Source organism: Drosophila virilis, unplaced genomic scaffold (genome assembly GCF_030788295.1).
Source record: "Drosophila virilis strain 15010-1051.87 unplaced genomic scaffold, Dvir_AGI_RSII-ME tig00001701, whole genome shotgun sequence".
NCBI classification, from domain to species: Eukaryota; Metazoa; Arthropoda; class Insecta; order Diptera; family Drosophilidae; genus Drosophila; species Drosophila virilis.
In genome coordinates, this window is record NW_027212854.1 from 686,333 (window position 1) to 697,777 (window position 11,445).

The following is an 11,445-nucleotide window of genomic DNA, read 5'->3' on the forward strand; positions in this document are numbered from 1 at the left end:
CTTGAGATTTGTTAGTTTTGCTATACTCCTCATATATGGGCAAAATCCTCTTAAGAGCGGACGCCTACATCATATAGTTGCTATAGGAACGATCGGTCGAAAATTAAGTTGTTGTATGTAAGAACATTTTGTTTTTCCAGATATCTTGACCAAACTCAGCATTTATTAGTTTCACTATACTCCTCTGAGATATGCAAAATCGTAGGACCACTATTTTTTATAGCTGCTATAGAAACGATCGGTCGAAAATTAAGTTGTATGAAAAAACATTTTTTTTTCTATTGATGGCTCTGGCGACCTTTCCATATTTCAATATTTATTTGTTGGCTGGCTCGAGGTCCGTGTTTGTTAAAACAAACAATGAAAAACAATTTTATTCAATTCTCTTCCGATATATTTCGGTTGCACATCGGCAAACCGTCTTCAGGGCACTAACACCAAGATACAAAAAACAATTAACAATTATAATACAATAAATTAAACATTATTTCGAACATTTTACATACATTATTTTACACGTCTGCGCTTTTTGACGTGGAGATTGTTACTGAGGTTGTTTGACTGTTTAAGAGGTGTCTGTACAAGTGAGCGCAATTTTCTGTGTCTGTCTTGTAGTTTAGTCGTTTGTAGGTTGGTGTGTTAATTATGTGTAGCATTTCCAATGTGTGTCGCTTGTTATAGTGTTGTTCTTGTTGTAAGATTGTTGTTTCATCAAAATTTGGTGTGTGGTTGCTTCTTATACAATGGGTCATAAGTGCTGTTTTCTGTATATTATTTTGATGTCTTAGTTTGAAGTCCGATTTATGTTGACTAATCCTTGTTTTTAGCTTCGATTTTGTTGTACCTATGTAGACACTATTGCACTTGTTGTTGTTATCCCCGCCACATGGTATTTGGTAAACGACGTTGCTTTTTTCGATCATCGGGATTTTCGACTTTATCTTGTTGAAGAATTTTTGTAATGTATTCGTCGGTTTGTGTGCTACTTTTATATCTTGTTTGTTATAACAGTCTGAGTTTGTGAGGCGTTCTGATAGTCGTGGTACATATATTAGTGATTTGTATATTTTAGCAGGTTCTGTTGGCTTTTTTCTTTCGATTTGTCGTCTTTTTAATAATGTTTTGATTATATTTGGGGGGAAGTCATTTTTGGTCAAAAGTTCTTTGATTTCATGTTCAATTTCTTTGTGGTATATTGTGTCCGATATTTTCATCATTCTATTCATACAGCCTAGTGCTGTATTGATTATCATACTCTTTGGGTGGTTTGAATTGAAGTTGAGTATTCGTCCGGAGGCTATGGGTTTCCTATACCACTTTATTTTGAGTGTGTTGTCCATTCTGCTTACAATAGAGTCTAAAAATGGTAATTTCCCGTCCTTTTCTAATTCCATTGTAAATTTTATCTGTTTGTGGAAGGAATTCAATTCTTTTAGAATATTTTCCACGTCTATTTTGTTCGTTATGGCAAAAAGGTCATCTACATATTTGGTCAAGAGTCTTGGTTTTATTTTTAATTTATCTGTAATCTTGTCCAACAGTTCCTCCATTAATATATCTGCGATTACTGGGGAAGCCGGTGATCCCATTGGCATTCCCTTAAGTTGTGTGTATATTTTGTCTTCGTATTTGAAATATCTGTTTTCCTGTATGCAAAATCTAACTATGTCCATAAATAGTTGTTTCGGTATATTCGTGTGCTCTTCTAATTTGGTCCATTTTTGTCTTATTGTGTCAAGTGCTAATTCTATTGGTATGCTGGGAAATAAGGATACTACGTCAAAAGATACTAATGTTTCCTCTTCTCTAATCTGGGAGTTGTTGACTCTGTCTTTAAAATCTACCGCGTTCTTGATGTTGTACCTAGAGTCCATTGTCAGATTTTTTAATATTTGTATTATATATTTGCACAGCCCGTAAGATGGAGATCCTATGGAAGAACATATTGGTCTCAGTGGAGTTCCTTCCTTGTGTATTTTTGGTAGTCCATATATCCTCGGAGGTACCGCTGTTGTTGTAGTCATCTTATTTCTTTCGTCCTTTGAAATAAGACCCATCTTGAATAATTGTGCTACGAAGGTGTTATTCTTTGTCTGTAGTCTTGATGTCGGATCCAGTCTCAATGTTCTATACGCGCATAAGTCGTCTAAAATATTTGTCATTTTATTTTTATATTCATCCTCATCCATTGCTACGGTTTTGTTGCCCTTATCCGACGATAGAATTTTAATATTTATATTTTCTTTCAGTAATTTTCGTGTCTGTTCCACTGTGTCCAGTATTGCTCGATCCCTACTGTTTTGGTTGTTCTTGGTTTTATGCTCTTTGACTAACAAAGAGAATTTTGTGCGCGCCGACTCTTGTGTTTCCTTTTCTTTTATTGTTTGCACTAGCTCCTCACCGTCTGCGATGTATTTCAAGAGAGGAAAATCTCTCTTGCTGATTGGGAGAGCGAACTTCGGCCCTTTTGCGAGTAACGCTACGACGTTTGGCGGGAATTCTATTTTTGTTTTGTTTACAAACCACTCTCTTTGCGTGTTGTTATCCGCTAAGGCTAGGTTCCGTTGATCTCGTAACTTATCGTGTTTCGTTTCTTGTCTTTTCTTGAGTGTTGTTGTTATTTTGTTTTCTATATTTCTCTCGCTCTCAAAAAACGCTTTTGCGTCATCTGTGGTCATCAGTTGTTCTATGTTTGTTTTTGCTTTTTCCATATGTTTTGTTTGTTCTTGTAATAGGTTGTGTTTGTGTTTTATAAGTAAGTTTAATATTTTGGTATGGTAAAAATGTGTGTGTCTAGTCAATGTTCTTGTTATGTCAGGGTGGGTTTTATTGTCAGTGGTCAGTATGGTCAAATGCTGTGTCAAGTTTTTGATGAAGTTAGGTATTAAATTTGATTTTCTACATTTTAACAAAAATTTTAAACTAGATTTAAGTTTAGTTAATTTTACCAGTGTTAGTTGGAATTTATTAATTGTTCTTTTCGAATCCTTGTATTTAGTTTTTATTTTTGCGTAGCTCATGTTGGTTGCTGTGCATACGGCGTGCCTTCCGTTGATATTTATTGATGGCTCTGGCGACCTTTCCATATTTCAATATTTATTTGTTGGCTGGCTCGAGGTCCGTGTTTGTTAAAACAAACAATGAAAAACAATTTTATTCAATTCTCTTCCGATATATTTCGGTTGCACATCGGCAAACCGTCTTCAGGGCACTAACACCAAGATACAAAAAACAATTAACAATTATAATACAATAAATTAAACATTATTTCGAACATTTTACATACATTATTTTACACGTCTGCGCTTTTTGACGTGGAGATTGTTACTGAGGTTGTTTGACTGTTTAAGAGGTGTCTGTACAAGTGAGCGCAATTTTCTGTGTCTGTCTTGTAGTTTAGTCGTTTGTAGGTTGGTGTGTTAATTATGTGTAGCATTTCCAATGTGTGTCGCTTGTTATAGTGTTGTTCTTGTTGTAAGATTGTTGTTTCATCAAAATTTGGTGTGTGGTTGCTTCTTATACAATGGGTCATAAGTGCTGTTTTCTGTATATTATTTTGATGTCTTAGTTTGAAGTCCGATTTATGTTGACTAATCCTTGTTTTTAGCTTCGATTTTGTTGTACCTATGTAGACACTATTGCACTTGTTGTTGTTATCCCCGCCACATGGTATTTGGTAAACGACGTTGCTTTTTTCGATCATCGGGATTTTCGACTTTATCTTGTTGAAGAATTTTTGTAATGTATTCGTCGGTTTGTGTGCTACTTTTATATCTTGTTTGTTATAACAGTCTGAGTTTGTGAGGCGTTCTGATAGTCGTGGTACATATATTACCACAAAGAAATTGAACATGAAATCAAAGAACTTTTGACCAAAAATGACTTCCCCCCAAATATAATCAAAACATTATTAAAAAGACGACAAATCGAAAGAAAAAAGCCAACAGAACCTGCTAAAATATACAAATCACTAATATATGTACCACGACTATCAGAACGCCTCACAAACTCAGACTGTTATAACAAACAAGATATAAAAGTAGCACACAAACCGACGAATACATTACAAAAATTCTTCAACAAGATAAAGTCGAAAATCCCGATGATCGAAAAAAGCAACGTCGTTTACCAAATACCATGTGGCGGGGATAACAACAACAAGTGCAATAGTGTCTACATAGGTACAACAAAATCGAAGCTAAAAACAAGGATTAGTCAACATAAATCGGACTTCAAACTAAGACATCAAAATAATATACAGAAAACAGCACTTATGACCCATTGTATAAGAAGCAACCACACACCAAATTTTGATGAAACAACAATCTTACAACAAGAACAACACTATAACAAGCGACACACATTGGAAATGCTACACATAATTAACACACCAACCTACAAACGACTAAACTACAAGACAGACACAGAAAATTGCGCTCACTTGTACAGACACCTCTTAAACAGTCAAACAACCTCAGTAACAATCTCCACGTCAAAAAGCGCAGACGTGTAAAATAATGTATGTAAAATGTTCGAAATAATGTTTAATTTATTGTATTATAATTGTTAATTGTTTTTTGTATCTTGGTGTTAGTGCCCTGAAGACGGTTTGCCGATGTGCAACCGAAATATATCGGAAGAGAATTGAATAAAATTGTTTTTCATTGTTTGTTTTAACAAACACGGACCTCGAGCCAGCCAACAAATAAATATTGAAATATGGAAAGGTCGCCAGAGCCATCAATAAATATCAACGGAAGGCACGCCGTATGCACAGCAACCAACATGAGCTACGCAAAAATAAAAACTAAATACAAGGATTCGAAAAGAACAATTAATAAATTCCAACTAACACTGGTAAAATTAACTAAACTTAAATCTAGTTTAAAATTTTTGTTAAAATGTAGAAAATCAAATTTAATACCTAACTTCATCAAAAACTTGACACAGCATTTGACCATACTGACCACTGACAATAAAACCCACCCTGACATAACAAGAACATTGACTAGACACACACATTTTTACCATACCAAAATATTAAACTTACTTATAAAACACAAACACAACCTATTACAAGAACAAACAAAACATATGGAAAAAGCAAAAACAAACATAGAACAACTGATGACCACAGATGACGCAAAAGCGTTTTTTGAGAGCGAGAGAAATATAGAAAACAAAATAACAACAACACTCAAGAAAAGACAAGAAACGAAACACGATAAGTTACGAGATCAACGGAACCTAGCCTTAGCGGATAACAACACGCAAAGAGAGTGGTTTGTAAACAAAACAAAAATAGAATTCCCGCCAAACGTCGTAGCGTTACTCGCAAAAGGGCCGAAGTTCGCTCTCCCAATCAGCAAGAGAGATTTTCCTCTCTTGAAATACATCGCAGACGGTGAGGAGCTAGTGCAAACAATAAAAGAAAAGGAAACACAAGAGTCGGCGCGCACAAAATTCTCTTTGTTAGTCAAAGAGCATAAAACCAAGAACAACCAAAACAGTAGGGATCGAGCAATACTGGACACAGTGGAACAGACACGAAAATTACTGAAAGAAAATATAAATATTAAAATTCTATCGTCGGATAAGGGCAACAAAACCGTAGCAATGGATGAGGATGAATATAAAAATAAAATGACAAATATTTTAGACGACTTATGCGCGTATAGAACATTGAGACTGGATCCGACATCAAGACTACAGACAAAGAATAACACCTTCGTAGCACAATTATTCAAGATGGGTCTTATTTCAAAGGACGAAAGAAATAAGATGACTACAACAACAGCGGTACCTCCGAGGATATATGGACTACCAAAAATACACAAGGAAGGAACTCCACTGAGACCAATATGTTCTTCCATAGGATCTCCATCTTACGGGCTGTGCAAATATATAATACAAATATTAAAAAATCTGACAATGGACTCTAGGTACAACATCAAGAACGCGGTAGATTTTAAAGACAGAGTCAACAACTCCCAGATTAGAGAAGAGGAAACATTAGTATCTTTTGACGTAGTATCCTTATTTCCCAGCATACCAATAGAATTAGCACTTGACACAATAAGACAAAAATGGACCAAATTAGAAGAGCACACGAATATACCGAAACAACTATTTATGGACATAGTTAGATTTTGCATACAGGAAAACAGATATTTCAAATACGAAGACAAAATATACACACAACTTAAGGGAATGCCAATGGGATCACCGGCTTCCCCAGTAATCGCAGATATATTAATGGAGGAACTGTTGGACAAGATTACAGATAAATTAAAAATAAAACCAAGACTCTTGACCAAATATGTAGATGACCTTTTTGCCATAACGAACAAAATAGACGTGGAAAATATTCTAAAAGAATTGAATTCCTTCCACAAACAGATAAAATTTACAATGGAATTAGAAAAGGACGGGAAATTACCATTTTTAGACTCTATTGTAAGCAGAATGGACAACACACTCAAAATAAAGTGGTATAGGAAACCCATAGCCTCCGGACGAATACTCAACTTCAATTCAAACCACCCAAAGAGTATGATAATCAATACAGCACTAGGCTGTATGAATAGAATGATGAAAATATCGGACACAATATACCACAAAGAAATTGAACATGAAATCAAAGAACTTTTGACCAAAAATGACTTCCCCCCAAATATAATCAAAACATTATTAAAAAGACGACAAATCGAAAGAAAAAAGCCAACAGAACCTGCTAAAATATACAAATCACTAATATATGTACCACGACTATCAGAACGCCTCACAAACTCAGACTGTTATAACAAACAAGATATAAAAGTAGCACACAAACCGACGAATACATTACAAAAATTCTTCAACAAGATAAAGTCGAAAATCCCGATGATCGAAAAAAGCAACGTCGTTTACCAAATACCATGTGGCGGGGATAACAACAACAAGTGCAATAGTGTCTACATAGGTACAACAAAATCGAAGCTAAAAACAAGGATTAGTCAACATAAATCGGACTTCAAACTAAGACATCAAAATAATATACAGAAAACAGCACTTATGACCCATTGTATAAGAAGCAACCACACACCAAATTTTGATGAAACAACAATCTTACAACAAGAACAACACTATAACAAGCGACACACATTGGAAATGCTACACATAATTAACACACCAACCTACAAACGACTAAACTACAAGACAGACACAGAAAATTGCGCTCACTTGTACAGACACCTCTTAAACAGTCAAACAACCTCAGTAACAATCTCCACGTCAAAAAGCGCAGACGGGTAAAATAATGTATGTAAAATGTTCGAAATAATGTTTAATTTATTGTATTATAATTGTTAATTGTTTTTTGTATCTTGGTGTTAGTGCCCTGAAGACGGTTTGCCGATGTGCAACCGAAATATATCGGAAGAGAATTGAATAAAATTGTTTTTCATTGTTTGTTTTAACAAACACGGACCTCGAGCCAGCCAACAAATAAATATTTTTTTTTCTAGATATCGTTACCAAATCCAGCATTTATTAGGTATGCTATACTCCTCATAGATATGCAAAATTCTATAAAGATCGGACCACTATATCTTAGAGCTGCCATAGGAACGTTTGGGCGAAAAATAAGTTGTATGAAAAAACATTTTGTTTTAAAGATAACTTGACCAACTTCGGCTTATGTTAGTTTTACTATACTTCCAACATATAGGCGAAATATTATTAAGATCGGACCACTATATCATATAGCTGCCATAGGAACGATAGGTCAAAAATTAATTTTTTGTTGTATGAAAAACATGTTGTTTTTATATCTTGACCAAACTTGAAATTTCTTAGTTTTGCTATACTCCTCATATATGGGCAAAATCCTATTAAGATCGGACGCCTACATCATATAGCTGCCATAGGAACAATCGGTCGAAAATTTAGTTGTTGTATGAAAAAACATTTTGTTTTTCTAGATATCGTGACCAAACTCGGCTTTTGTTAGTTTTACTATACTTCCCACATATAGGCGAAATATTATTAAGGTCGGACCACTATATCATATAGCTGCCATAGGAACGATAAGTCGAAAATTAAGTTGTTGTATGAAAAACATGTTGCTTTTCAAGATATCTTGACCAAACTTGCGATTTGTTAGTTTTGCTATACTCCTCATACATGGGCAAAATCCTATTAAGAGCGGACGCCTATATCATATAGCTGGCATAGGAACATTTCGTTTTTCCAGATATCTTGACCAAACACGGCATTTGTTAGTTTTACCGTACTTCTCACATATAGCGAAGTATTATTGAGATCGGACCACTATATCATATAGCTGCCATAGGAACTATAGGTCGAAAATTAAGTTGATGCTTGAAAAACATGTTGTTTTTCAAGATAGCTTGACCAAACTTGAGATTTAATAGTTGTGCTATTCTCCTCATATATGGTCAAAATCCTATTAAGATCAGACGCCTACATCATATAGCTGCCATAAAAAGGATCGGTAGAAAATTAAGTTGTTGTATGAAAAAATTATTTGTTTTTTCTAAAAAAAACATTTTTATCTTTTAAGATATCTTGACCAAGCTTGGTATTTGCTAGGTTTACCATACTTCTCACATAAGGGCGAAATCCTATTAAGATCGGAATACTATATATTAGAGCTGCCATAGGAACGATCGGTCGAAAATTAAGTTGTATGAAATAACATTTTGTTTTTCCAGATATCTTGAACAAACTCGCCATTTATTAGTCTTGATATTCTCCTCATATATAGGCAAAGTCCTGTTAATATCGGACCACTATATCATATAGCTGCCATAGGAGCGATGGGTCGCAAATTAGTTTGTTGAATGAAAAACATATTGTTGTTCAACATATCTTGCCCAAAATCGGCATTTATTAGATTTACTATACTCCTCACATATAGGCGAAATCATATTAAGATCGGACCACTATACCATATAGCTTCCATAGGAACGATCCGTCGTAAATTAAATTGTATAAAAAAACATTTTTGTCTTTCAATATATGTGGACCAAATCTCGGCATATATTAGTTTTACTATTCTCCTCACATATACCCGAAATGATTTTTAGATCAGACCAGTATATCATATAGCTGCCATAGGTACGATCGGTCGCAAATTAGTTTGTTGAATGAAAAACATTTTGTTTTTCAAGATATCTTAAACAAACTCGGCATTCATAAGTGTTACTATACTCCTCATATATAAGCAAAATCCTGTTAAGATCTGACGACTATACCATATAGCTTCCATATGAACAATCCATCGAAAATCAAATTGTATGAAAAAACATTTTTATCCTGCAATATATCTTGACCAAGCTCGGCATTTATTTGTTTTACTATACTTCTCACACATAGGCGAAATCATGTAAAGATCGGACCCGTGTATCATAGAGCTGCCAAACGAACGATCGGCCGCAAATTAGTTTGTTGAAAAACATATTGTTTTTCAACATATCTTGAGCAAACTCGGCATTTATTAGTGTTGCTATACTCCTCATATATAGGCAAAATCCTATTAAGATCGGACCACTATATCATATAGCTGCCATAGGAACGATGGGTCAAAAATTAAGTTGTATGAAAAATGTTTTGTTTTTCCAGACATCTTGCCCAAACTTGGCATTTATTAGTTTTACTTTACTCCCCATAATATGAAAAATCCTAGTGAGCTCGGACCCTTATATCATATAGCTGCCATAAGAAAGATCGGTTCAAAATTAAGTTGTTGTAGTTGTCAAGATATCTTTACCTAGCTCGACATTTATTAGTTTAACTATACTCCTCAGATATAGGCGCACTCATATAAAGATCGGACCCCTATATTATATAGCTGCCATAGGAACGATTCGTCGAAAATTAAGTTGCATGAAAAAACATTTTGTTAATAAAGATATCTTGACCAAAATAGACATTTATTAGTTTAACTATACTCCTCCCTTATAGGCGAAATCATATTAAGATCGGACCACTATATCATTTAGCTGCCATACGAACGATCGGTCGAAAATTATTTGTTGTATGAAAAACGTTAAGTTTTTCAAGATATCTTGACCAAACTCGACATTTATTAGTTTTACTATACTTCTCACATATAGCCGAAATGATTTTTAGATCGGACCACTATATCATATATCTGCCATACGAACAATCGGTCGAAAATTAGTTTGTTGAATAAAAACATTTTGTTTTTCAAGATATCTTGACCCAACTCGGCATTTATTAGTTTTACTATACTCCTCATATATAGGCAAAATCCTATTAAGATCGGACCACGATATCACATAGCTGCCATAGGAACGATCGATCGAAAATTAAGGTGTATGAAAAAACATTTTGTTTTTCCAGATATCTTACCCAAGCTCGTCATTTATTAATTTAAACCACAATTAAAAGAATTGTGCACCAAGTATAGTGATGTATTCGGACTTGAAACCGAATCAATAACAACAAATAATTTTTATAAACAGAAATTGAAATTGAAGGATACTCAACCAATTTATAATAAGAACTATCGAAGCCCGCATAGCCCAGTAGAAGAAATTCAAAAACAAGTAGGCAAGTTAATCTACGATAAAATTGTCGAACCATCAGTGTCAGAATACAATAGCCTACTTCTACTAGTCCCTAAGAAAGCAAGATAAGAAATGGCGATTAGTAATTGACTATCGTCAGATAAATAAAAAACTGTTGTCCGATAAGTTTCCCCTACCTAGAATTGATGATATTTTAGATCAACTAGGTAGAGCAAAATACTTTTCATGCCTTGACTTAATGTCAGGTTTTCACCAAATTGAACTTGAAGAGAGTTCAAGAAATATAACGTCCTTTTCAACGAGCAATGGCTCATATCGCTTTACGCGATTACCTTTTGGTTTAAAAATAGCGCCAAATTCATTTCAGATCATGATGACAATAACATTCTCTGGGCTAGAACCTTCTCGAGGATTCCTTGATATGGATGATCTAATAGTTATAGGTTGTTCCGAAATACATTTGCTTAAAAACTTAACTGATGTTTTTGAGAAATGTAGGAAATACAACCTTAAGATACATCCTGTGTTCATTTTATACCCTTGCAGAGGGTATTATAATTTTGCCGTGAAATGTGTAACGCATAGAAGGAGACATCTTCGACCGCATAAAGTATATATATTCCTAATCAGCATCAACAGCCGAGTCGATATAGCCATGTCCGTCTGTCCGTCTGTCTGTTTCTATGCGAACTAGTCCCTCAATTTTAAAGCTATCTTAATGAAACTTTGCAGAACTCCCTCTTTCTGTTGCACGCAACACATATGTGAAAACTAGCTGGATCGGACCACTATATCATATAGCTGCCATAGGAACAATCGGTCGAAAATTAAGTTTTTGTATGAAAAAACATTTTGTTTTTCCAGATATCTTGACCACACTCGGCATTTA

General features: G+C 34.5%; 2 protein-coding genes across 2 annotated transcripts; one reads left to right on the plus strand and one right to left on the minus strand.

Annotated features, from left to right (window-relative positions):
• Positions 1 to 496: 496 nt before the first annotated feature.
• LOC138911616 (uncharacterized) lies at positions 497 to 3,681 on the minus strand. Its single transcript, XM_070210993.1, has 2 exons — positions 3,287 to 3,681; positions 497 to 3,211 (listed from the first exon to the last, which is right to left on the minus strand). Exon 2 carries the CDS (start codon positions 3,084 to 3,086, stop codon positions 513 to 515), a length of 2,574 nt encoding a protein of 857 aa, XP_070067094.1. The 5' UTR covers positions 3,087 to 3,211; positions 3,287 to 3,681; the 3' UTR covers positions 497 to 512.
• A 669-nt stretch (positions 3,682 to 4,350) lies between these two features.
• LOC138911615 (uncharacterized) lies at positions 4,351 to 7,426 on the plus strand. The gene is made up of 2 exons (XM_070210992.1): positions 4,351 to 4,519; positions 4,595 to 7,426. The coding sequence occupies exon 2, from the start codon at positions 4,720 to 4,722 to the stop codon at positions 7,291 to 7,293; it is 2,574 nt and encodes an 857-aa protein (XP_070067093.1). The 5' UTR covers positions 4,351 to 4,519; positions 4,595 to 4,719; the 3' UTR covers positions 7,294 to 7,426.
• Positions 7,427 to 11,445: the final 4,019 nt, after the last annotated feature.